Source organism: Emydura macquarii, unplaced genomic scaffold (assembly GCF_026122565.2).
Source record: "Emydura macquarii macquarii isolate MOO-44397 ecotype Brisbane River unplaced genomic scaffold, CSIRO-AGI_Emac_v2 contig_3240, whole genome shotgun sequence".
Lineage (NCBI taxonomy): Eukaryota > Metazoa > Chordata > Testudines > Chelidae > Emydura > Emydura macquarii.
This window is the reverse complement of record NW_027133377.1, coordinates 2,543,713-2,568,944: the sequence shown is the minus strand read 5'-3', so window position 1 is coordinate 2,568,944 and position 25,232 is coordinate 2,543,713. Positions and strand designations below refer to the sequence as shown.

The 25,232-nt window shown below is 41.7% G+C and overlaps 1 protein-coding gene across 3 annotated transcripts in view; it reads left to right on the top strand.

The window, feature by feature from the left end:
• The window catches only part of HIPK3 (homeodomain interacting protein kinase 3), a 126,615-nt gene extending 111,642 nt beyond the window's left edge, over window positions 1-14,973 (top strand). For all 3 annotated transcript variants that reach the window (XM_067532109.1, XM_067532110.1, XM_067532108.1), the window contains 3 exons: window positions 2,326-2,561; window positions 2,868-2,995; window positions 10,939-14,973. In XM_067532109.1, the coding sequence (XP_067388210.1) occupies window positions 2,326-2,561; window positions 2,868-2,995; window positions 10,939-11,415 (841 nt within the window). In that variant the 3' untranslated portion in view covers window positions 11,416-14,973. The remainder of the gene's footprint in view (window positions 1-2,325; window positions 2,562-2,867; window positions 2,996-10,938) is intronic.
• The last annotated feature ends 10,259 nt before the right edge of the window (window positions 14,974-25,232 follow it).

Below are 25,232 nucleotides of genomic sequence, written 5' to 3'. Positions count from 1 at the left end.
GGAAATGCCAGAATTAAGCAATCTTAATTCAGCCCCTTTGTGCATATCCATTATAACAGTTTTTAATTACATGATCACATACTGCTTTTTCCATAGGACCTGCCTCGTTTAGTGCACAGAATGGACTGTTGTTGTCAATTATTGAGCAGCCATTGGAAATTTTGTTTTCTCCTTGATGTTCAATGTTTGGCCCCAGGCCTTATTTACTTCACAATATTTAAACCCCGTTCTGAAGACAAAATGATTAATTTATTCATGTCCTCTTCTCTGACACTCATCATTACAGTATCACAATGTTTCACAAACATTAGTTTATCTTCATAACACCCCTGTGAGGTGAGGAGATGGTGTAAGGTCAAAAGTTTCCACTGATTTTGTGTGCCTGGCTTGACACCTGGGTCCTGACTTTTTCAGAGTATTTAGCATTATATAGCACTTTATATGTTCAAAGCACAGCTCTCGTTAACTTAGCTGCATCTCTGAGTGCTCAGCATTTCTGAAAATCAGACCCCAGGGTCTCCCGTCAGGTACCCAGAAAACAAGAAACATGCAGGTAGTGACCACCTGTTAAAAGGTTGGTTTAAGTGACTTGCCTATCATTGCTTAAGAGCTGTGTGGCAGAGTCAGGGATAGAATCCAGTTTTCCAGAGCAGCATTCAACTGCCTTAACCATGAGATCATTCTTTCTCTGTCTGCAATACCCTGCTTCCTCCCACACCTCATTCCATCTATATACACCTTCTGACTTCTGCAATAAATGAGGCAGAGATCCTACAGACAACAGCCTCATTCACTGGGCAACCCTGATGCACTCCATGTGCCATCCTGTGCTCTGAATGTGTCAGGGGTCCTGTGGGGGAAAGGAAGTGATCATGTAATTAAAAAATGTATCAGAATTCATGCACACAAGGGATTACTCAGGTGTTTAAAGTTAAGCATGTATTTAATTTGCCGGATCAGCGCCTTACTATCTAAATCTGCGTTTTCATGTTTTCCTAGAAGACAGCTTCTTAAAAGGAACGAGCTTGTGCATATCTCTTCTCAGTCATGAACACGTCCAGCTACTATGCAGATAGGTGCTGTATAAGCACCTAGATGAATTTATTCACAATCCCTTACCACTTTTTTCATGTGTTGGCAGAGTGCCCTTGCAAAGTAGGGCCCCACATTCAGTTGTGGACTCTAGGCACCACTATAATATAAATATTTGTGTGGTGGTTTTTTACATGTACAATTAATATTTAAAAAAAATTAGTTTCCTTTCCCCAGCTCCTCACTGCTTGATCTCCTTTCTCTATGAAGTACCTGGCTTTGGTTCCACTGTTGGCTGTAGTCTTGCTTAACTGCTCCTGGTTCTTGTCTTCCTGGCAGTTCTTTTCCGATTGGCATCTTCAAGCTCCTCTAATCCATTTTCACCCTCGCATATGCATTTTGGTTTCAATAAACATTAGTAGATGCCACTACAGAGGTTGGCATCTACACCTCCTCACAAGATGCTTCAAGAGGAGCATTTTTTAAAGAAGAGGTGTGTGCATCAGGTGATCAGCATATATTCCACGGACCTCCAGCAAATTTTCTATAGTTGAAGAATGGGGCTGTGCTTTTTCTCTTAATCTAAATGTCATCAAAAATAATCTGTCAAACCTATGTGTTTAGTGCTATTGTATGTAAAATGAGGGTACTCCTGCGTATGTAACCTATTTCAGTATTTTTACCCGTTAGTGGCTGATCCCAAGATAACTGGCTGCTCCTGCCAGGAGTGTTCCTCTGACCACTCACATGTAACTGTGCATTTTTTTAGGCTAGATAGATACTTTCACAATCTCCCAGCTCCATGGCTTGTTTTTAGAAGCAAAGCTTCTTTTCTTTATAAATTATTTCCTTCTCTGCTTATGGCATGATAACCATAGGCTTTTATTCTTTGAATTAGGAAGAAAATGAGGTAATTAGTGTGCATGTGAATGATGGGAATACAATCTAAAATTTAATATAGATTAGGGAGATTTATTAGAGCAAGGTTTAATGTGCAACTCACCACAACCCTCGCTATTTTCTTTTAACAAAGTAACTGCAACCTTATCCTTTTCACCCCTACTCACAACTTGTTGTTTAAGGCTGGAAGATGAGTTTTGACTTTTAGCTTCCATCTGAATTCTCAGCTTGTATGGTTTTAACTTTAGACACTTAAAAAAATTTACATTTTAGATATATTCTGCAGTTTGTTTTATTTTTAAACATTTTGTGTAAATATCTTTTGTCATACATTACAAGGACACCAATGAAAGAACATTCTTCTTATAATGCAATATTTATTTTTTTTAATAGCATGTCAGATGATGAACAAGAGAGTGGCTGTGATACTGTGGATGGTTCCCCAACCTCAGACTCTTCAGGACATGACAGTCCATTTGTAGAAAGCGGTTTTGTAGACAACACCAATCAAAATACAGAAACCAGAAACTCAGTTAAGCCAGAAACCAAACCTGCTGTCTGCGCTGTTGTGGTGCCACCAATAAGAATAGAAAACAGATTAAATTTAGATGAGCTGATGGTGAATACAGGTAAACTAATTTAGTTGGTCTTCACTTTTATATAATGGTTAAGAGCAGAAATTTGAGCAGTCTATTCAATAGGTATATGCACCAAACACAAAATTTAAGCTCTCTCTCTCTTTTATTTAATCATGTATTTTACCTAAATTATTAAATATTAATCATAAATAAATATTTAAAAATTTTTGTAAGTTTCTTGGTTTACTACTTCACAGCTATTGTCTATCTGCGCAGCTGAAAGAATTGAAGTTTTGCCTTGGTACTAGTATTTGATTTTAATTGATTTTAAACTTTGTCCCATTTATATCTTGCCAGATGACACTTGCCAGCCACTGATAAAAGGCCGATCTGTCCCTGGAAGAATAAACCAGCCTCCTGCTGTGAGTAACCATCAGCAAAAATTGACATCAGCATTCCATCAGCAGCCTATAAATTTCAGTCAGGTATGTGTATTCATTCACAACTCAAAATTGTTTTATTGTCTTATGGTTTGAGGGCCTGATTTTCAAACATGCTAGATACCCACAACACTGAACTAAATGGGAGCTGTGGCTCCTCTACATGTGTGAAAAATCAGGCCTCAAATTAGTAAAAAAAAATATGCCCAACTGCTGCAGTCAAGCTGCTGAAGTCCTGAAAAGTGGAACGCTGTAGCCTATTGTGCAGTTCAGAAATACCTTCCACTTTCTGCCCGTCCCTAAATTAGCAGCCATGGTAATGAGGGTTCAGATTAGTTTATAAAGATGATAGAAAAACGGCACTGGGAAAATTGTTACAACCTACATTGAGTTTAGTAGAAAGCCTGAGACATGATCAAATATACTTGACCACTTTGTCCTCCTCCAAATGCTAAAATATTTGTACTATGGAGTTAAAAGTCTGGGCCATATTTTCAGCCTTGTTCCACCTGCTTTGTCCCTCACCAGTGGCACAAAGCAACTGGAATCCCAGCAGATGTGTCCAGCTGAGAATTCTTTTAGTTGAGGGGAATCCCAAGATGTAGTAGAGCTGATGCGCTAAGTTGTAATTCCCTCTCTCCCTTGTATGTAGTGAGCATGGTGCCAAAAAAAGGGACATATTCTTCTTCGAGTGATTGTCCCTATGTGCATTCAAAATGGGAAATGACTGCCTCAGAAGGAGTATGTGGAAAGGGATCTGGGGGTCATAGTGGTTCACAAGTTAAATATGAGTCAACAGTGCAATACTGCTGCAAAAAAAGCAACATCATTCTGGGATGTATTAGCAGGAGTATTGTAAGCAAGACACGAAGTAATTCTTCCGCTGTACTCCACGCTAGTTTGGCCTCAACTGGAGTATTGTGTCCAGTTCTGGCTGCCACATTTCAGGAAAGATGTGAACACACTGGAGAAAATCCACAGAAGAGCAACAAAATAATTAAAGGTCTAGAAAACATGGCCTATGAGAACTCATGAAGGCTGGGAGTGAAGACTTAAAAATGTGATGGAGCAGGCCATGAGACCCCAATCAGGGTATATCTGCACTGCAGAATGAAGTCGACTTACTTAAAATCGACTTTCACCCGCTGATTTTTACAAGCTGCTGGAGCGTGTGCACACCACGCTCCTTGCGCTGGGCTCGTGCAGCCACACTCGCCACGCTTGTCGGCATACAAAGCAGTGCACTGTGGGTTGCTATCCCACAGTGCAACTAGCTGCAGTGGCTGTTGGGACGAGTTTTATCATCCCATGATGCAGCGCTCCTCCCTTCTTCCCCCAAACAAACAGGAAACTGGTTTTCGTGCCGTTTGTTTATGCCACGCGCTTGCCATTGCTGCAGAGACATGGAGGTAGCTCAACTCTGCACTATTATTGTGAGCTTCACAAATACATCACGGCTTATCCTTGAGTATTTTCAAAGGAGAGCGAGAACCCTAAGCACAGGCAACAGCGATGTCACCGAGGCTGCCCTGCTACAAGACATTGAGCGGAACAATTCCTGATTGCTGCAGGCTGTAACGCATCATCTTCAGTTTGTGGAGTGCCGGTTCTGGTCCTGGGAAACAAGCAGAGACTGGTGGGACCGCATCGTTATGCAGCTCTGGGATGATGACCAGTGGCTGCAGAATTTTCGTATGCGAAAAGCCACTTTCCTTGAACTTTGCTCGAAGCTGGCCCCAGCCCTGAAGTGTGAATACTTGCGTGAGACGAGCTCTGACGGTGGAGAAGTGAGTGACCATTGCTCTGTGGAAGCTGGCAACCCCCGACTGTTACCAGTCGGTTGGGAATCAGTTTGGAGTCAGTAAATCTACAATGGGAGCTGCCGTGATTCAAGTGTGCAGGACCATCAATCGACTTCTGCCACGAAGGCTAGTGACTTTAGGAAAAGTGCAGGACATAGTGGATGGGTTTGCCACGATGGGGTTCCCAAACTGCCGGGGGGGGGGGGCGTTGTTGGCACGCACTTCCCTATCTTAGCACCTGCACACCTAGCAACCGAGTACATAAACCGCAAGGGGTGTTTTTCCATGGTCCTGCAGGGGCTTGTGGATCACAGCGGTTGTTTCACTGACATCTGTGTGGAGTGGTCTAGAAAGGTGCATGATGCGCATATATTTAGGAACTGGGGGCTGTTCTCTAAAATGCAGGCGGGCACTTTCTTCCCAGGCCAAAAAATTCACATCAGGGGTGTGGAAATGCCAACAGTGATCCTGCTTACCCCTTGCTCCCTTGGCTAATGAAGCCGTACATTGGGCACCTTGACAGTGACAAGGAGCGTTTTAATAACAGGCTAAGCACTTGCAGAATGGTGGTGGAATGTGCGTTTGAGCATTTAAAGGCTAGATGGAGATGTCTCCTTACTAGGCTGGACATGAGTGAAAAGAACATCCCATCAGTTATATCTGCGTGCTGTGTTCTTCATGATGTGTGTGAAGCAAAGGGAGAAAGGTTCGCCCAGGGTTGGACTGTGGAGGCAGAAAGACTGGCTGCCAATTTTGAGCAGCCAGATGGCAGCAATACGCTCAGAGCCAATCGCGGAGCGCTTCGTCTTCGGGAAGCGTCGAAAACCAGGTTCTCCAATGAGACGCAGTAATGTTTTCTGAATGATTTGTGCCTTTGCTTACCCCATCCCCCTACCATCGATATCAGTACCCTCCAAAGCCCTCCCCATACAAGCTATGAATTAATAAAGAGACATGTATGGAAATTATGCAAACTTTTATTTATGAACATTCAAATCGGTGGGGGCAGGGGGCAAGTGTTCATTCACAGTTTCAAGGGGTAGCATGGTTGCTTGCAGGACAACTGTCAGCATGGCTGCTGCTACTTTCTGCTTGCCTCCACCAGGGTGGAGTGCATCACATACTGCAACCTGGCCATTCTCCTCCAAGACTGCTTGGGATGGAGGAAGGCAGCAAAGCCATAGGCGGAGGAGCGTTCTGGAGGGGCTGCAGTGGGACTCTGTCCAGCTGCCGCTCCTCCTGAAGCTCCTCAAGCTGAGCATGTCTGCCTGTTCACAATGTGATTCACAGCATCTCCTGTGTGGTACTGCGCTCATGCTCCTGTGTTGCTCTTCAATTCTGCCTGTCCATGTCCATGTTCTGGGACAAGGTCGGCTGCCACGCTTGGAGCTCTGTCTGTCGCCGCAGAGGCGTTCATGAGCTTGCCTAACATGCTGTCCCGCGATTTTTCCCCCCTCTTTCTAATCTGTGCTAGTCTTTCTGCAGCATTTCGAGGGGGGTGGGAGGGTCAAGGCCAAGGTGTCTACAGGATGAAAAGAAATACACAACGTTGCCATTGTTAGCAGACCCAGGAAACTGAAGCAACTGCAACAATGTATAAAATACTCCCCTTAGTGTGCACAAGGCGAAGCCAGACCCGCATTCCATTTCGAACATCTCCAAAGGGTTGGCTCGCTGTGCCATTACAGAGATGGTAAGCCACGGGCACTTTTCTCTGCTATAGAGAAGATTATTGATCTCTAAAAAGCTCATTTCAAATGCCCTGTATGAGAGTGGTGACTGGGTGCAATGGTTTAATTAGGATGACCATTTTGTCACGAGGTGGCCACAGTGGATCTGAGGACAGAGCGGGCTGGTTAATAGTCTCGTCAGAAACCAAAGCAAAATAATTAGTGACTCAGTAGGACAATACAAAGGGGAATAGAGAGGTACAGGGTATTGGCTGTATAGCTTGTGTATTTTAAACATGCGCCGTCTTCCCTAGTTGACCATGAGTGATACCCGTCTCCTGAGGGTAACGCACAAGGAAAGGGAAGATTTGCATGGTCATATTGGCTTCAATAATTCTCTCCCTGGAAGAGGTTGCATAGATCATAGCTCTTGACATGAAAGACTCATACATTCACATAGATATTCATCCATCTCACAGGAGATTCCTCATGTTCTCCTTCTGTCAAGATCATTGCTAGTTCAGGGTCCTTCTATTTGGGCTAGCTGCAACACCCAGAGTCTTTACAGAAGTGTTTGCAGTGGTGACAGCTTGGATGAGAAGAAATGGATTCATTGTCTTTCCATATCTGAACAACTGGCTCCAAACAGACAGGTCATATTAGGAAGTCCCATTGGCAATCCATTTCCTCCTTCACCTACTTCCTTCTGTAGGAGTTTGTCAACCATGAAAAGTCTACATTAACCCTTACAAGGGCCATAAACTTCCAAGGAATGACCTTGGACTTAACTACCTATCAAGAGAGTGCATGCCATGAGCGTCCTCATAAACCAGGTCACTTTCAAGCCCTGGACTTCAGTCAAGACTTGCCTGTTTCAGCCACGTGATCTCATGCACATGTGATGCCATCGATCTCCCTTGTCTGCAAATCTCGCTTCTGTCTGTTTACTCACCAGAGAGGGGCAACATCTGTGCCAAAGTGACTGTTCCATCCAATGTTCTGGACTCTCTCATCTGGTGGAGAAAATTTGGGTGGGGATCTCTTTCCTCACCCCGACACCCAATGCAATCATCATTATTGATACCTCCCTTTTAGATTGGGGCGCTCATATGGATGATCATACTGTACAATGCACTGGACTCTAGGATGCATATCAATTTACTAGAACTGAGAGTAGGGTGACCAGCTAACAAGTGTGAAAAATCGAGACATGGGGTGGGGATAATAGTTGCCTATATAAGATAAAGCCCCCAATACTGGGATTGTCCCTATAAAATCGGGACATCTGGTCACCCTAACCCAGAGTAGAGTGTCAGGACTCCAATGCCTTCCTCCTGCTCATCCAATTCTGGCATATCCAAATAATATTGGACAATATGGTAACTATCTTTTGTATAAACAAACGGGAGAATGATATCTCTCCCTCTGTGTATAGATCCAATAAAACTCTGGAACTGGTACAGCAGCTATCACATGATCCTTTCAGTGACATATTTACTTGGTGTGCAGAACTCCCTGGCAGACAGTCTCAGCAGGCATTCTTCTACAGACCATGAATGGGAGATTCAGAATTTGGTCCTGGACGAGGTCTTCACCCAGTGGGGAATGACATCTTGGGACCCCTTCGCTTCACAAATGAAGAGGAAATTTCCCCTGTACTGCTCTAGAGCAGCACTAAACAAGGGCTCAAAGGAAGATGCTCTTCCACTACTATGGAGGGGTCACTTCAGATATGCCTTCCCTCCCATCCTTTTAATACCACAGGTCCTACAGAAAATTTGTCAAGACAGTACTTGAGTCGTCATTATTGCTCCGAACTAGCTGAGATCGTTCTGGTTCACGGATCTACTGAAGCTCTCAGCTTATCTGCCCATTAGCGTGTCCACATTTCCAGACCTAACGCAACACAAAGACACCTGCAGGCACTCCAATCCAGAACCACTGCAACTCAAGGCTTGGTATTTGGATGGGCATCGGATGTGGAGCATTCATGTTCCATAGGGGTGCAATCCATTGTCAGTCAAGGCAGGAAAGATTTTAGTAGATGTTGTTCAGCCAAATGGAAGCATTTCCCCTCTCAAGCTCAACACACCAATTATCTCTAGAATCTGCTGGGATCCCTGTTATTCTTGAATATCTACTTACCCTCAATACAATGGGTGTCTGTTTTAGTTCCATTTGGGTTCGTTTGGCAACAGTTAATCATTTTCTTTCCACTGTTGACAGCCTCATCTTCACTGATCCTGCAACGACTACATTTTTGCAGAAGCTTCTTTGATCCTTCCCACTATTGGTGAAGCTGACACTCCAGTGAGATCTCAACTTCATTCTTTCATCCCTCACCAGACTTTACTTTGAACCTTTAACGTCATGTTTTATGCCCTGACTGTCAATGAAAATTCCATTCCTTCCTGCCCTAACATTGGCCAAAAGGGTCAGCAAGCTGGGAGCACACATAGCAGACCCACCATATAATACCTTTCATAAAGAAAAGGTCTCAATGTGGCACCATCCGCAATTCATCCCTAAAATAAATCAGAGTTTCATGTGACTCAAACCACCCATTTATCATTGTTTTTTGAAACCACAAGCTTCTGATGAAGAGAGGAGTATTCATTCTCTGGATGTCCAAAGGGTACTGGCCTTTTATCTACAAAGAACAAAAGCAGAGAGATGAAGCTATATCTGCGCCAAGACTTTCTGAACGGATCTTTGGCTGCATTATTTTTGACTACCAACTAGCCCACATACCTTCCTGAGAGAGAGTGAGGGTTCATTCCACCTGAGTGCAGGCAATTTCTGCTGCATCTCTGAGAAACTTACTCTGATGGAGAATAGAGTAGAGCAGTTATCTGGAGCTCCTTGCACACTTTTGCGAGAGTTCATGCTTTGATTCAGTGTTCTACTGCAGATACAGCTGTAGGGACGGGAGTATTACAGTCAGTTATCACTTCTGTGTCCTCATACCCATCTCCATTTTGACTACTGCTTGCTAATCTCCCACATGTGGAATACACATAGGGATCATCTCTCGAAGAAGAAATGGAGGTTAGTTACCTGTTACTGAAAGTTCTTTGAGATGTGGTCCCTATCTTTATTCCACTGCCCATTCCCTCTGTTGTGGATTATATCTGGATTTGTGGTAAGAGAAGGAATTGGAGAGGCGTTCGTCTGGACCACCTCTTATGCCCTCAGTTCAGAGTAGGAAGAGAACCACTAAACGTGTGGCCCAGCAGACACTGCTTACTAAAAATCTCTGGATTTAGGCGCATGGTGTACATGCGTACTACATGTGGAATACAGCTAGGGACCACACATCTCAAAGAACTTCCAGTTACAGGTAACTAACCTCCATTTCGGCACCAATTCTTTAGCTGCCGGAAAAGCTTTGTTTGACCATAGATAAGTGGGTATAATTTACAGCACCTTTGAGGTTGGCCCAAGGACCAAAAGTGGCAAAGCTAATTCAAAAGCCACTTTTACTACCTCCTTAATGCTGTACCAAGATATCTCTCTGCTGCAGTGCAGGATCTAGCAGATTAGATAAAATAAAAAACTTTACACTTACTAAATTTAAGCTATTTTAATTATTTTACATTGGGCAGTAGCTACATTAACAAAACTCTTTATTAAATAAGATCTAGGGGCAGTGCCTTTAAAAACAAAACCTTGTTTCTCTGTCTATAGTAAATATTAAAAAAATAAATGTTAGTCTGCCATATCCAGATAGGAGGCTTATTAATTATTACATAGAATAATTAATATTGGAAGGGACCTCTGGGTCACCTAGTTTATCCCCCTGCATCATCATGGAAGGATTGATTTAATTAATCCTAAACTAACCCTAATATGATCAGCCTATTATAACTTTGACCAAAGATTGCAAATTCCTCAACCTCTTGACAGACACATTTCCACGGCAGAGCTTTACTCAGGTTATAAAACTTTCTCTGAATTTTCCCTGATGTTGTTGAAGCCGACTACTACTTGTTTTATCCTTCTCATTTAATGAGACTAACAGTCTCTTGCTAATAGCTGTAAACTATTAGTATGTCTTCTCTGGGTCATTAGTCTAGACCTAGTTGTGTGTATCAGCTATTTTGCAAACTGTTCCTCATTTTTTCTTGCTCGCCTCTAAATTTTCTCTCCTGTTTCTGCTATTTGTGCCTTATTGTGATGCCCATAGTGAGTGCAGTTCTCCAGGTGATGCAAGCCAGAGCTGAGTTGAGTGGAATAATCACCTTGCTTGTGTGATATATGGTTCTTGTGTTTTGTCCTTTTCTTGTGAGCAGATTGCATTGACTTGTGTTCAGTTTATACATCTACTATAACCTTCAAATTTCCTGTTTGTGGTACTATTTCAATAGCTAGTATTTTCTACTTTCTATATTTATTTGATTATTCCTTTATATTTCTTTATGGAATTTAAGCTTATTAATTTTAAATATGTCTCAAGTTTGAGTTCATACTCTATCTATACTACAAAATTAACACAGCAATTTCTCTGTGTGGACAGGTTCAGCACTTTGGATCTGGGCCTCAGGAGTGGAATGGAAACTACAGTCATCGAAGACAGCAGACATACATTCCAGCTAGTGTTGCCAGTCATCCATTTTCCCTTCCACATGGAAGTCCAAATCACACTACGGTGCATGCACATTTAGCTGGAAGTACGCACCTTGGAGGACAGCCTGCTATTCTTCCGTATCCATCATCTGCACCGCTTAGTACTGCTGCACCTGTAGCCCACCTCCTAGCCTCATCATGTACCTCAAGACCTATATTACAGCATCCAACCTACAATATATCTCATCCCAGTGGCATAGTTCACCAAGTCCCAGTGGGCATAAATCCCCGTCTTTTACCTTCCCCTACCATTCATCAGACTCAATACAAACCTATTTTTCCACCACATTCTTACATTGCAGCATCACCTGCTTACACAGGATTTCCACTGAGTCCAACAAAACTCAGCCAGTATCCATTTATGTGAGAACTCGAGTACAGTATGTAGAAGAAGCTCAATGATACAAACGTTTGATTTGAGAAGAAACATGGTATTTAATAAATATTAGCCATGGCACAACAGGAGAATTATTTTTTGAATCATGTAGTTTTGGGTGCAATTTAAACAACCTTGAGCTTTAAATAACAAAACTCACTTTTACTGTGTTTTGCACATTTGGTATAACTTATCTTTGGTCATGTTATCTTCTTATATAATAACTCCAGACAGGTGACTTACTGGAGCAGAAAGCCAGTTTTTGCTCCTGCTATTTTTTATAAAATTGCCTTCTAACTAGTGCAAGACACGTCTACATTTGGGAAGCCATTCAGTGTACAGATTTAGAGCAACAGATGCACATATGTCAGCAGTACAGTGTACAGGTAAAATGTTTGTATTATGTATCTTGGTGTTTAAATGTTGAGTCACTTATCTAAAAAGTTGAGCTGTTCTTCACATTGCATGTCTTTTGCATGGGCAAAGAAGAGTTGCCTAGACATTGCTCTTAAATGTTGTTGTCCTAATAATCTCAGCTACATTGTAAACCGTTCCCACACATAGTGCCTTAAATATTCGAGGTTGTTAATGTTATTACTTATATATACATGTTGAGGACTGCAGCACTTAAAATTCAAATCTGTTTTTTTGATAGAGTAATGCTCATTTGGGGTTTTGTGTGTATGATTTTAGTATTGGGTGTTTTTCCTTGTCAAGGGGGCAGCATGTTTTGCTGTAGCTGAATTTTGCTGTCTGATTTTTTTCAGAATGATCTAGCTTCAAGAGAAGAATCTAGTAGTGCTTAAGAAAAGTTGATTCAGTAGCTTTTAGTGACAAACACAACACAGTATTTTATACTGTTAAATGGAACTGCAGTACAATCTAAGTAGTATATTTTCAAAGTGTTTGTCTAAATGGATTTAATAACGTGTTTAGAGGTGCAGTAGGCATGACTTTGACTAGATTATGAAAGAAAAAGCAAAATGCTCATTGATTCATGATGTGATTTCATCTTAGCTTGAGCAAACCATGCAGTATTTAATAAGTAGTAGCAGAATATTTACTGTTGAAGCTTGAAAAGATGTGAGTTCTTTGTGTGCAATTTTTCATTTATGCATGGGAGGGATTTTAGCCTTTTTCATTATAGTATTTGTTTTAGCTTGTTGGGGTGTTTGCTTATTTAATACATTCCGTCAGGGACGTCAGTTACATGCTTTTTGAGGTTTTTTTCTTAGAAAGTTTGTCTTTTTTGTTTTTGTTCAAATGAAGTTGCTTTCGCAGCACCAAAGACTTAATCATCCATTTCCTATAAAAGGTAGCTACTTTTTTCATAGACCTCAAGTATACTGTAGTGTAGAGATGGGATTTAAAGAAGGTATTAAACAGGCTGTGTGTTAGCTTATGGGCAAGTAATAAATTGTATCATTTATCTTGAATGTATCATAGATAAGCTGCTATATAATGATTGCCACTTCAGATAGCTGTGAAATTAGGTGATTAACTAGTTCTTTCTTAGCCTTCTAATTTCTGTACAAGTCTAATTACATGAAATAGAAGTGGGGGTTTTGATTTTTATATTGCTTTCATGTTTGGAGTGTCGTAACTACTATATTGTAAATGATGGAAGTTAATTGAATATGTTATTTTGGGTGTGTTGTTTGCATCAGTATTTTATCTCCATTAACTTTGGGCTCATCACTGCATATAAGCGGATGTATGTATGTAACTTAATTTTTTTTATGTTTTCATATTGGCATTGTGTAGACACTTAAGCTGTATCTTGCAGGCTTGACTTAACTTTTTTTTAAACAAAAATATTCTGGAATACAATATTTGCAGCATTGACTGGAATAAGAGTGCAAAGCATTTGTGTTTAACTCTCAATAAGCTAATAACTGGTAGACTTTTTCTTTACTCCATTAATACAAGCAGTGTTTTATTTAATGAATGTCCAAATGAAATAACTGTGCCTACATTTGATCCTTTTTAAATAATAAAAACTGAAATACAACAGTGTTATATCATAAAACCAATACCAGCAGTACATTTTTAATCACACTGAAAAAGAAACCTAACTTTTCCCGCAAGGTTCAGTGTTTTTAGTAATCAACTCTATGCATTTTGTACAAATATAAATGTATATATAAAGTATACATTAGAAACTAAGAGTAGCCTAATTAATTTGAAATCTTATCAGCACATATATTAAAGCCTAAATATATGGAGTCAAGAAAATACTTAAGTAAATTCATCATACACCTTTAACACTTCAAACTTGTACTATCTATTCCAGCAGATTCCTGTCCTCTGTTAACACCTGGTGTTGGGAATTGAGTTCTCTTGGTGCTATCTCCATTGCAGGCAGTGGACACACCAAGAACCACCAGCACAAAAGGATTAATTGACTTTTGTATCATGATAACAAAAATTACTGTGTTCTCTTTATTTGGGGCCATGGGAATCTCCATTGCTCTAATGTATTTACTGTACTTTCTTTTTACTGTGCTTACAATGTAAAGGTAATATGCTTGTTAAATTAACACGTTTACCAATATGCTACAATATTATCCTATAAATTCATAAGAAAAATTTACGGTAAACGTGCCCCCAAATTAAGCCTGCTGCTCTTTATATATTGTAACAATAGAAATGTGTTTGAATTTCAAGGAATTAAATATTTGAGATTCTGCCACAACCTAAATTCTGAATAATTAATTATTATGGTACTGGTCCTGCAATGATATCCATGAGGGCGGATTCTGCATCACCCCTGTGGAGCCCAACTGACTTCAGTGGGATTTTGCGCAGGTGCCAAGGGTCCATCTGTACAGAGCTGCTCTCAGGATTGGTGCCTAAATCTTTGTAAACAGTCACCCCTCATCAGTGACACATTTACACATCTGATTGTTTTAATGCCTTTTTAAATAAAACACTGCATGATTACAGAATTGCATATTTGCATACTATTTTAATTTGCAAATTATTTTTATATGAATTTCTTGTATTGAGTTTTTAACTTTAATTCAGGGTGTTTTATTAATCAGATATGCTACTGTTAATTCTTTTGGTTTAAATTTTTAAATTTTCTGCATTTCTAATTTTAACTTGGTTTGTGTTAAGTAAAAGTTAAATCACACTGCAAGCTGTAGGAAGATTGTTTTAGAAATACTCAAGGATATAGATTTGATTATTAAGTTTGAATTGTTACAGTTTAACAATTTGTAGACTTGTGGCTTTTTTTTTTTTTTTGGTTTTGGTTTCTATGCTACACTAGTTCGCCATGTAGCAATTGCACTGTGCAATATTACAATACGAGAACTGGGAAAAATTTTTATGGATGTAATGTCTCTTACAGTTTGCGATAGTATTTCTCTCTAGTTCTCAGTGATTTAAATGTGACCAAGCCTTCTGTACTTTGTCACAAAAAGCGGGTTTTCCAGGTGACTATTTTGGTGAGTGTCAAAATAAGAATTTATGGTGTATTACTGTTGAGATTCACTTTGAATTAAAATATATATTGCAGCAAAGAAGTTGTTGGCAGCTTTTATTTTCACTACATCAACTCAAGGCCAGATTAAGGCAGTACTATTAAACCAGTGTGCAGGGCTCCAGCTCTTCAATTTTGATGTATGCACGTGTCTAAGCTTTGCTTGGTTTAAAAAACAGTATGTTTCTAACTCTTGCGACTGTAAGAAGAAAGCTTGAACCAAATGTGAACCAAATATAACCAGTGCAGCCATGCCTGCCTGAATCTGTAGACATCCAAAGACAATAGCTTTGAGAGATGTGAACAGCTCCATGCATCTCCAGCAAGTGTTAACGCCAAGATCCATTGTTCTGGGGGTGGCCTAGCATTACGACCCCAACAGAGAATTCTTTGGGTGGCAGCAGAAGAGTGCAGTAGACCTGGCCCTCCTACCTACTCAAGCAGATATTACGCTGCTGCTGGGTAAGTACTGAGTGTTTTCCTTCTGCCACCCCAAAAGAGAAACACATGCTCCTCCTGCTGGTCATAAGAGGCAGAGTGAGGCTTCAGGACACTACCCCTGCCTCTCTGGGAGGAGAGCCGGTCCCCAGCCATCCAAAGGGAGAAGACAGCACCAAGGGGGCAGAGCCTCAAGACCCCCACCCTCATGTTGTGGTGTGCCTAGGGCTTCAGATGGTCTTAATCCAGCCTTGCATTAGATCCTGTGTGCTGATTTATTTTACTATAACAATTTTCAGCCAAATGTAACTAATTGTAGTTAGAGCTTGACAATATGCACGAAGGCTATCCGCTTAAGAGCTGCCATGCATCAGCCCCACAGTCTTAATTGTCTTAACAAGCAAAATAACCAAATAAGAGTCCAAACCCTCTCCTCCCTCAGGGTGGGCTTTCAAGCCCTTTCTAGGGTGAAACAAGAAGTATGGGCATCCTTCCTCTTTGAAATCAGAATTCAAATATAGCAACTAAAAACCTTACAGCTTCCTCAGCTGTCTTGGTTGTTCCCAGAGTCCAGGCATCCTACCAATTTCCTTTCCCTTCAGTAGGTACAGAAGGTTAATCAGCTTCAAGTGTTTCCCAGCCCTGTCTTCCAAGTCTTGTCTGCTCAGGGAGGAGGTCCTGTGCTTCCTGCTGTGGCCACCCAACAACCAACCCCTTTCAGGACTCAAAGGGGTGGTATAGCTAATCACTGGGATGAGCTGGACACTGTAACCCTGCTCAGGAGGCAAGTCTCAACTCCCCATCCACCTTGTGAATCAATTTCTGCATTCAAAAAGGGCTCCAGAATCCCATCACAAATCCTTCAATGAATTATATTCTCTGTAGGCAAGGAGACACAGGCATCCTATCTGGCTCTCTGTTCTCTCCAGATAAGTCCCAAGATATTTTTAAGGACATTTCTGGACTATTCTTCAAATGACTAGAGGTATTTGGTTAAGAGAAGCTGTGGCATCACCAAATTTTAATAGTCACCATAGGGAACACCATCCTAAGGAGAGAGGGAAGTTGCAAACTATTTAAATTAACCCACACTATCTCTTTTCAATTTTGTTCTAAAGGAGAAAGAAGCCAAAGACAGAAAAAAAAGTCAAGGAGCCAAAACCTGTCATCAACTTTTAGGAAAACCCTGACATGGATAAATGCTTCTGAAAACAGCCTACTGATTTTTAGGAAACTCAGGAATGCCATAAGTTGCCATAAATAGAGATGATGCAGTGGTAGCTACTCGCACCAAAGATGTGGGTGATCCTCTCTGAAAGGGACTTCTTATCCCAAGATCTTGTAGACGGAAAACTGGAGAGCATCCTTAGGAGAGATTTCAAAGACTTCAATCCTAAAAGCATCCCTAACTGCTCCCCCCCTCTTTTTCTTTGCCAGGATGACTATCATGGTATGACTATCTAAAACCACAGGACAGTCTCTACCTCCTCACCTGCCAAAAATAAGGAATCCCTTCCAATAATAAAGAAAATGTGTCTTGCTATGGTTTTTATAGATGGATTATCTGTGGGACTCTAGGCACTTTTCTGATAGCACATCATCATCTTTGTCTCAGACCTCTGATGGCAGACTGCCACTCAAAGCAGCTTTTATGTGTGTGCCTAAGTTACAGGGTATCTCGTACAAGCAGGACACAACAGTAGTAGAAGACACTGGTAAGCCTAACACTCCCTCCCATCCTCTTTCAAGGACTCCAGAAGAGAGAAGCTACCACCCTGACAGAAGGGATTTCTCAGTCCTATGCCAGCTAGAAATGCCAAAGAAGCCACGGAACCAAGGAGTAGACATAAATCCCCCAAAACATCACTGTCTCCTTTCAGTCCAAAAATGTAGCATGACAAAATAGGTTGTGCCCTGCAACAACATAAATCTCTAGGAGACTGAATCTTTTTCCCAACCATGAAGTCAAATAGACCCAGGACAAGTGGGTTCAGGAAACAGTTCTTTACAGTTACTTGCTGGAACTTGGTGCTCCTCCCCAAGAGTGAGGGATCATATCAACCATGAAGTCGTCATGCTGGAAACCATACATCTTTTATCCTGCCAGGTAACAGAATTCAGTCCCTAAGAAGAAAGATTCTTAGGGTCTGTATTTTATATTATTCATCATACAGAAAGGAACTTCAGGACTAAGAAGTATTAGAGTTTAAATGATTGAACAGCTGGCTGACAGAATAAAACTCAGGATGAAAGCTAGAGTATAAATTTGTAGCACTGATATCTCCAGGGGTACTTGCTGACATTTTGGATCTACCAGATGCTTATCTTCATATTTCCATATACCCATCTCACAACCATCTGCTGAGGTCTGTATATGGGAACTCCCATTTTCAGTACATGATCTCAGGGGTTTTCACTAAGCACATATTCCTGGGCGCATGCCTTTATCCCTTTCCTGCTAAAACTCTCATAGATGACATCCCGAGAAACAAGATCAAAGTCTGGATGTGCTGCAGTCACACAGCTATGAAATCAATGTGAAGAGCAGCTCCCTGCCTCCCCCCATTCATTTTAGGAAGTCATTCTCACTACCCTAAAGAGAAGCTATGGCACAATCTGGATAGATGCAGCACACTAAAAATATACCTCAAATTCAATCAATGAAACGTTTAGCTTCCAAGTTTGTTTCCTTTCATCTGACATATTCAGGTCATACAGTATCACATCATCCCTGGCTAAATAAAATAGTGTGAAAAGCATAATAGGAATCTGAAGGCTTGTCTACATTTAAAAGGCTGCTGTAGTGCTTCAGTGAAGACACTACCTATGACAATGGATGGACTTCTCCCATCAGTGTAGATAATCCACCTCCCTGAGAGGCAGTAGCTAGGTTGATGGGAGAATTCTCTCATTGACCTAGTGCTGTCTACACCAAGAGTATAGGTCAGTTTAACTGCATCATTCAGGGGTGTGGAATTTTCACATCTCTGAGCGATATAGTTCTACCTACCTAATTTCCTAGTATAGAACAGGCCTAACAAACTAACCTCAGAAGGAATAAGCAATCCATGGCAAGTCATGGAAAATGCTGCAACTACATGAGAAATTTTTAGAGCAGCCAAAAATTACAAATGAGAATTCCTGTCCTCTGCAAATATTTTGGTATTGGTAAGATATAGGTGTTGATATAGTAGTCCCCAAATAGCTGATTTTTTAAATTATTTTTTGCGGAAGGAGGGTATCTGTTTTTGTTTTTAGTGATAATTTTCCCCTTTTCTAATCGTGGTCTGTACTGCTTCCTATTGCCTATAAATCAGTTTGGGGAAGATATGATCTAGAATGAAAAAAATCTTCATTTCAGTTATGGAAGTAACATCTTACCCTCATCTGACCCACTTTGAGTGACTCTAAATTACGAGGTCAGGACTTTGGCTTAGTTTTTTAGCTCACTGGGATTTAAATGTTGCCTCTCATGTAGAGGGCTATTCTGGTCAGTGACAGACACTGTTTGTGTTCACTGCCTATGATAGTCCCATGTCTCACAGAAGGATAACTTCTGTTTAGCCCTCAAATCCAGGGCACGGAAGATCTGGGAAATCAAGCTGTGACTGTTTATAATGGACCACTTCCTTCATCTTGCTTCAGAGCCAGGTCAGGAGAACCCTCCCCCCCCATACATCAGTTTCTGGGGGTTCTGGTGCCCTTTCTACCTCAGCACAAACACTCTCCTAGAAAGGGGAAAGCCTCAGAAACTTCCTCTAAAGATCTTAAGAAAAGACACTCTATCTGCCTCTTAAGGAATCCATCTCTAAAAGACCTCACTTTTCAAACAGGTCAAAAGCCTCAGAGATTTTATCTGCAAGGTTCGGTACCTTAGAGGCAAAGGACTGCTCTGGTACCAGCAAGCAGGGAAAATCTATAGCTCTTGAAAAGGGTAAGAATGGCTAAGATAAGGGCCTAGTACTATCTAGAGGAGATGGCCAGAGAAACACAGAGGATTGGTACCTTTGGACTTAATCCATCTCGCAGTACCCCTATCGATCTCTTAGATACTGTGTAAAACTAAGTCTCCATCTATGTCAGAGTCGTCTGTGAAGTGCTCAAAACCCTTGGTACTGTACTGCAGGGACAAGCGTACTGGGCTGTCAGTACCACAAGATTTAGGTACCTGAAGGACTTAAGTGACTGCTGAAATCAGTCTCTATTGCTTTCAGGCATTGAGTATCTCTCAGTACCGAGAATCATTCCATCTACAGACCTTTATACATCCCTGGTACTGTCACCTCTCTTTACAGTTGGAGGAAGAAGAGGACGATGATGGAGACCTCCCTTCAGTACCATCAATCTCTCTTCAGGATTCACCTTTGTATCCATATAGGAATCCCCTTTCTTGGAGAGACAGGGAAGATGTCTGAGGAACCTCATTACTCTTGATGCGAGCAAACCTTGATGCCACTCCTTTCCCAATATGGTCCTCAATGACCATATTCAGATTGCTGGGCAGCTTATTGCTGACAGTTCTGCAGAGTCCAAACTCTCTCTCATCGGGATGATAGGGAGACTCAAGCTTCTCCTCCCAACAGGAGAAAACATTCAAGGTCAGGAGACTAGAGCAGACAAAGAAGTTACCCCTCAAACTACCCTCTCATCATCATTGCCAGATGAGGTGGTAATTCCTCCTCCTCCATCTATGGAAGATGATTTTCAGCAGTTTCAAGATCTCATTAAACAGGTGGCAGACTCCCTACAGATACCTCTTGAGGAGGTTTAAAGAATTTCAACGCAAGCTGCTGGATATTTTTCACTCTGTAACACCATCCAGAGTTGCCCTTCCCATCAATGAGACTCTGCTAGAACCTACAAAAACCATTTGGCAAACCCTGGCTACAGTAACATCTATGTATAAGAGCTGATAAGAAGCATTGTGTTCCCACCAAAGACTCTTGAGTTCCGATTTTCACACCTTCCACCCAACTGTCTGGTGGTAGACCTGGTGAATAAATGGGGCAAACAATACTGGTACAAATCCACCCCCATACAATAGAGACCAGAAGCACCTGGACCTTCTGGGGAAAAAATCTTTCTCATCAGCAACCCTACAATCTGCATTGTGAATTACCTGGTGCTGGTGGCCAAGAGCACTTTTAAAGTTATGCAAAATTTGGCTCCTTTATTCAACACTTTCCTCCAGATCAAAGGGAACATTTTCAGGCTACCATTATGGAGGGGCATGTACTGGCCAGAACATCTCTTCAGGCAGCTCTTGATGCTGCCAATAGCACAACCCATTCCATCTCCAAAGTAGTGGTGATGTGCAGTGCATCCTGGCTACAGTTGTCTGGTTTCCCCAGAGAAATATGGAATATGGTAGAGGATCTCCCATTTCATGAATTGAAGTTGTTAGTGGAGAATACCAACAAATTGTTGTAAAATCTTAATGGCTCCAGAGTCACATTACATTAGTTACACATCTACACTCCTGAAAACAAAAGAAAATTCAGTAGATCACAAACAGTTAAATCCTGCCCAATGTCATTTTCTGGTTTTCAGAGACAATCAGAACCTTCAACAAAGAGGTTTAGGTTCCAGAGAAAGAGATCCTCTACCCCCTCTGACACAAGTTCACAGCAGACTTCCTCTTTGAAGAGCCAGTTTTGACAAGATGGACAAGGGTTCAGACCTTTCCCTCTCTGTAGCCTGTCAGCTGCAATGATTTGTCCACCTGCCTCCATTTGGAAACTGACTCTCCCATTTCTGACAAGCATGGTGTATCACCTTGGACAAATGGATATTGGAAAATATATCAAGCTATACCATTAATTTAACTTCTCTCCCGCCTCTTCATCCCCCTTCCCCACACCTCTTCAGGGCCCTTTCTCACAAATTTTTACTAAGACAGGACATAAACTCCTTTCTTCATATAGAAACAATAGAGGCAGTCCCCATTTAGCACACAGGAAGGGGTTCTACACAAAGTACTTCTTCATATCAAAGAAAAATAGAGAGTGGAGACCAATCTTATAAAATTGTGTGCTCTCATAAGTTCAGGATGGTGACTCTGGCAGTTACAATTCCTTTTATAGATTCAGGGGATTGATTTTCAGCTCTCAACCTTCAAGATGCATACTTCCATTTAGCAGTAGACCCATCCCACAAAAGATACCTGCATTTTGTCATTGGCCAGGATCATTTTCAGTACTAGTTGCTCCTGTTTGGCCCCCCCTCAGCTCCGAGAGTGTTTTCAGAGGTTCTATCTATGGTGGCTGCCAACCTGCAGCATCAGGAGATCATAGTATTCCCTTACCTCCATGACTGATTGCTCAAGGGTCGGTTGTTTGAAGGGGTGTTGACTGTCACATGGGAAGTGCTTTTTCTGTTCTTGGATTTAGTGTGGATTTTCCCACATTCAGTTGAAGACCTAACTCCCATTCAGAACACACAATTTAGAGAGGCATCCCTCGATTCCTTGGCATCCAGGGCATTCCATCCCATGAACAGATTCATGACACTATCAAACCTTGTCAGAATTATTTAAGGGATCCTCCAGACTTTAGTCAGAAACCATCTTCAACTCTTGTGTGTCATGGTGGCTTGCACTTTTGTGACTGAACATGCAAGAGCATCCCTTTGCTGGTTCCAGGATGGCTCAGATCAGTTCACTTGCCAGAGAGCCTAGACAAACAGGTGTCGGTTTCTCAATAGGTGAAGCATTCCCTAGATTGGTGCAAACCTCATCACAATGTATGGGTGTGAGTTCCCTTCACCAACTGATGCCAATGGTAACCGTCACCATAAATGCATCTCTGCGAGGATGGGGGGGGAGCACCTCTGCTCTCACGGCACAGGGCAGATAGTCACCTCACGAAACCATCCACCATATCAACCTATTGGAGCTCAGAGCAGTCAGAAATGCCTGCCTTCATTTTCTGCCTTTCTCAGACATCGATCTATCAAGGTCATGACTAACAACATGGCCTGCATGTTCTGTGTCAATTGGCAAATCCCCTTCCCACTGTGCCAAACCATTAAGGCTATGGAACAGATGCATAATACATTGCATAAGAATTTCAATAATGTATCTCCGAGGGAGGCATAATGTCACAGCTGATGTTCTCTGCAGGTGTTTTTCCAAAGACTACGAATGGGAATTGGCTCCCCAGGTTTTTGTCAGCATATTTCAGGCTTGGGGGGTTTCAGAAGTGGACCTCTTTTGCCACAGGTACAAACAAAAAAATGCCATCTATTTCTTGGAGGATGCCTTTTTCCTCATTTGGATGAAGAAACTGTTTTATGAGTTTCCCCCAGCATCTCTGATTTTCAAAGTGGTGAACAAAATCAGACATGACAAGGCCAAAGTTATCCTCATAGCCCTGACATGATTGAGGTAGACATGGTTTCCTTACCTCTTTACATAGCTGTTTGTCAAGTGATAAATCTTCCAATCATTCCTGAGCTCATCTCCCAGAATGATGATTCACTGCTGTGTCCCAATCAGCCTTCTCCGCCTCAAAGCATGGCTCTTCAAGGGTTTGCAGGGTTAGTCGTCCTGCTCTGCAGAGGTACAACAGATATTATTCAATAGCAGAAAAGAGTCTACTGGAAATACTTAACTTCAAAAGTGGACAAGATTTAGTCACTGGTGCAAACTCCAGAAAGCTGCCTCACTTTCATTTGTTCTGGAGTACCTGCTGCAGTGAATGAGATCGGAACTGTCTCAAAGTTAATTTGGTCGCTTTAACAGCTTTTCATACCACTATTGAGGGGTTCTCTCTCTTTTCTTATGCTACAGCTATAAGGTTCATGAAAGGCCTGGGGAATCTTTTACCACAGGGGAAAGTCCCCACCCCAGTTTGGGATCTTAATTTGGTTCTTAAAAATGTTACGAAGCCTCTTTTTGAACTGATGGTGACCTGCTCTTCACTGAATTTGTCTTATGAAGACAGCCTTTTTAGTGGCTATTGCATCAGCCCGCAGAGTTGGAGAAATATGGGCCTTAATGGTAGATCCTCCTTTTCAGAGAGAGTATTTCTACAAAGACAAGGTTTCTTCATGGCCACACCCCAGGTTTCTTCCTAAGGTGTCTTCTGAGTTTCATCTGAATCAGTTCATTTACCTTCATTTTCTTTCCAAAATCACACAATTCCAGTCTGGAAACCACCTTCCATACTCTAGAGATAAGGGGGGCATCCTTCTAGCTAGATCAGTGTTTCTCAATTGGGGTTCTGCGGGAACACTGTTGAGGTTCCGCGAGCAGCTGTTCTCCGCGCTGCCACGAGCAGCTGTTCTCTGCGCCGCCGAAAAAGGGACGATGTCTCGGATTTTGCGGCGGAGGGTATCCAGTGTAAGTGTAATGTAAGTAAGAAATGCTGACCTTTGCTTATTTCGACATTTGAAGACTGCTAAGAGTTTGGGGGGTTCGCAATTATTTATGGAGTTCAAAAGGGTTCCGTGGCCAAATTTAATTGAGAAACCCTGAGATAGATAATACTAAATCATTTCATAAATCTCCTAGACTGCTTGTTTCTTTTGCAGACAGACCTAAATGTTCTGCGATTTCTATCCAAAGACTATCAAAATGGATTTCTGGGTGTATTATTGCTTGTTGCAGTGCTGCCAGCATTCCACCTCCTGCTGGCGTGTCAGCTCACTTGACTAGGTCACAATCGACATCTGTGGCTCTACTTAATGTTTCAGTATCCGAGATCTGCAGAATTGCTACATGGTCTTCAGTACATACCTTCTCCAGGTACTACGCCTTAGTTGATGGGTCTATATCAGATGTGGCTGTTGTCATGGCAGTCCTTTCTTCATTGTTGGATCCAGTTCCAAAGCCCTCTCCTCCTTCAGGGAACACTGCTTGTAAATCACCTGACGTGGAGCCACCTACAGGGACGCTAGTCGAAGGAGAAGTGGTTATTCACCTTGTACAGTTATTGGAGTTCTTTAAGATAAGTGTCCCTACGGGTGCTCCATTACCACCCTCCTTCCCCTCCCACTTAAGAGTTTCCTTCTGAGACTTGCTGGTGGAGAAGAAACTGAGGGCGGCTCATCCACAGAGCCTGATATAGACTTGGTGCAGGGCATAAGGCTATCAGCAGCACATGCATGAATGGACACTGCTAATGAAAATCTCTGATTGAAGGAATGTGGGATGCACTGAAGTGGATTACCCATGGGGGGGGGACACCTCTCAAAGAACTATAGTTATTGCACAGGGTGAGTAATCTCTCTGTCAAAACTATTTTACATGGCTTTGGAAGAACTCTTCCCATGAGTTGTGGGGTCTTGCCCTGGAATTCCCTAGCAACTGCACTCAACCACCTCTGATTTCCAAGCGGACAAGCCACAGCCTGTAATACACAGAGTGGGGGAGATGTTACTTCCCAGAAGGATAATGATCAGATAATACATTTTCTATATTATTTCTCCTGTCAGCAAATCACTGGTTTCTGTAGGCCCTGATTCTGCAACTCTCATATTACTCAGCACTTATGTACAGCATGTATTAACTGACTTCATAGAGAAAGAGGAAATAATTTTTTTAAAAATCCTGTTTTCAAAAGTATGCCCAAAATAAGAAAAGAATTTAAAAGGGTTAAGGGTTTGCTTAAATTATGAAGAACATAAAATGAATACTAATGTTAGGTGAGCTACTTCCCAGAGTAAAAAAATAAACATAAAATTGAATTGGTCTGACCTGCTGCCGTTTGCCTATGACAAAAGCTAGAAATAATAAAAATAACACAAGAAACAGTAAACTAGATAAGTTATCAAGTAACAGACAGCAAGAGTACCACTAGAGGGTGCTGTACTAAATAAATCTGCTAGATCTAAACCCTGCAGTGATTAGTAAACTAGCCATTACAACATACATAACCAACCA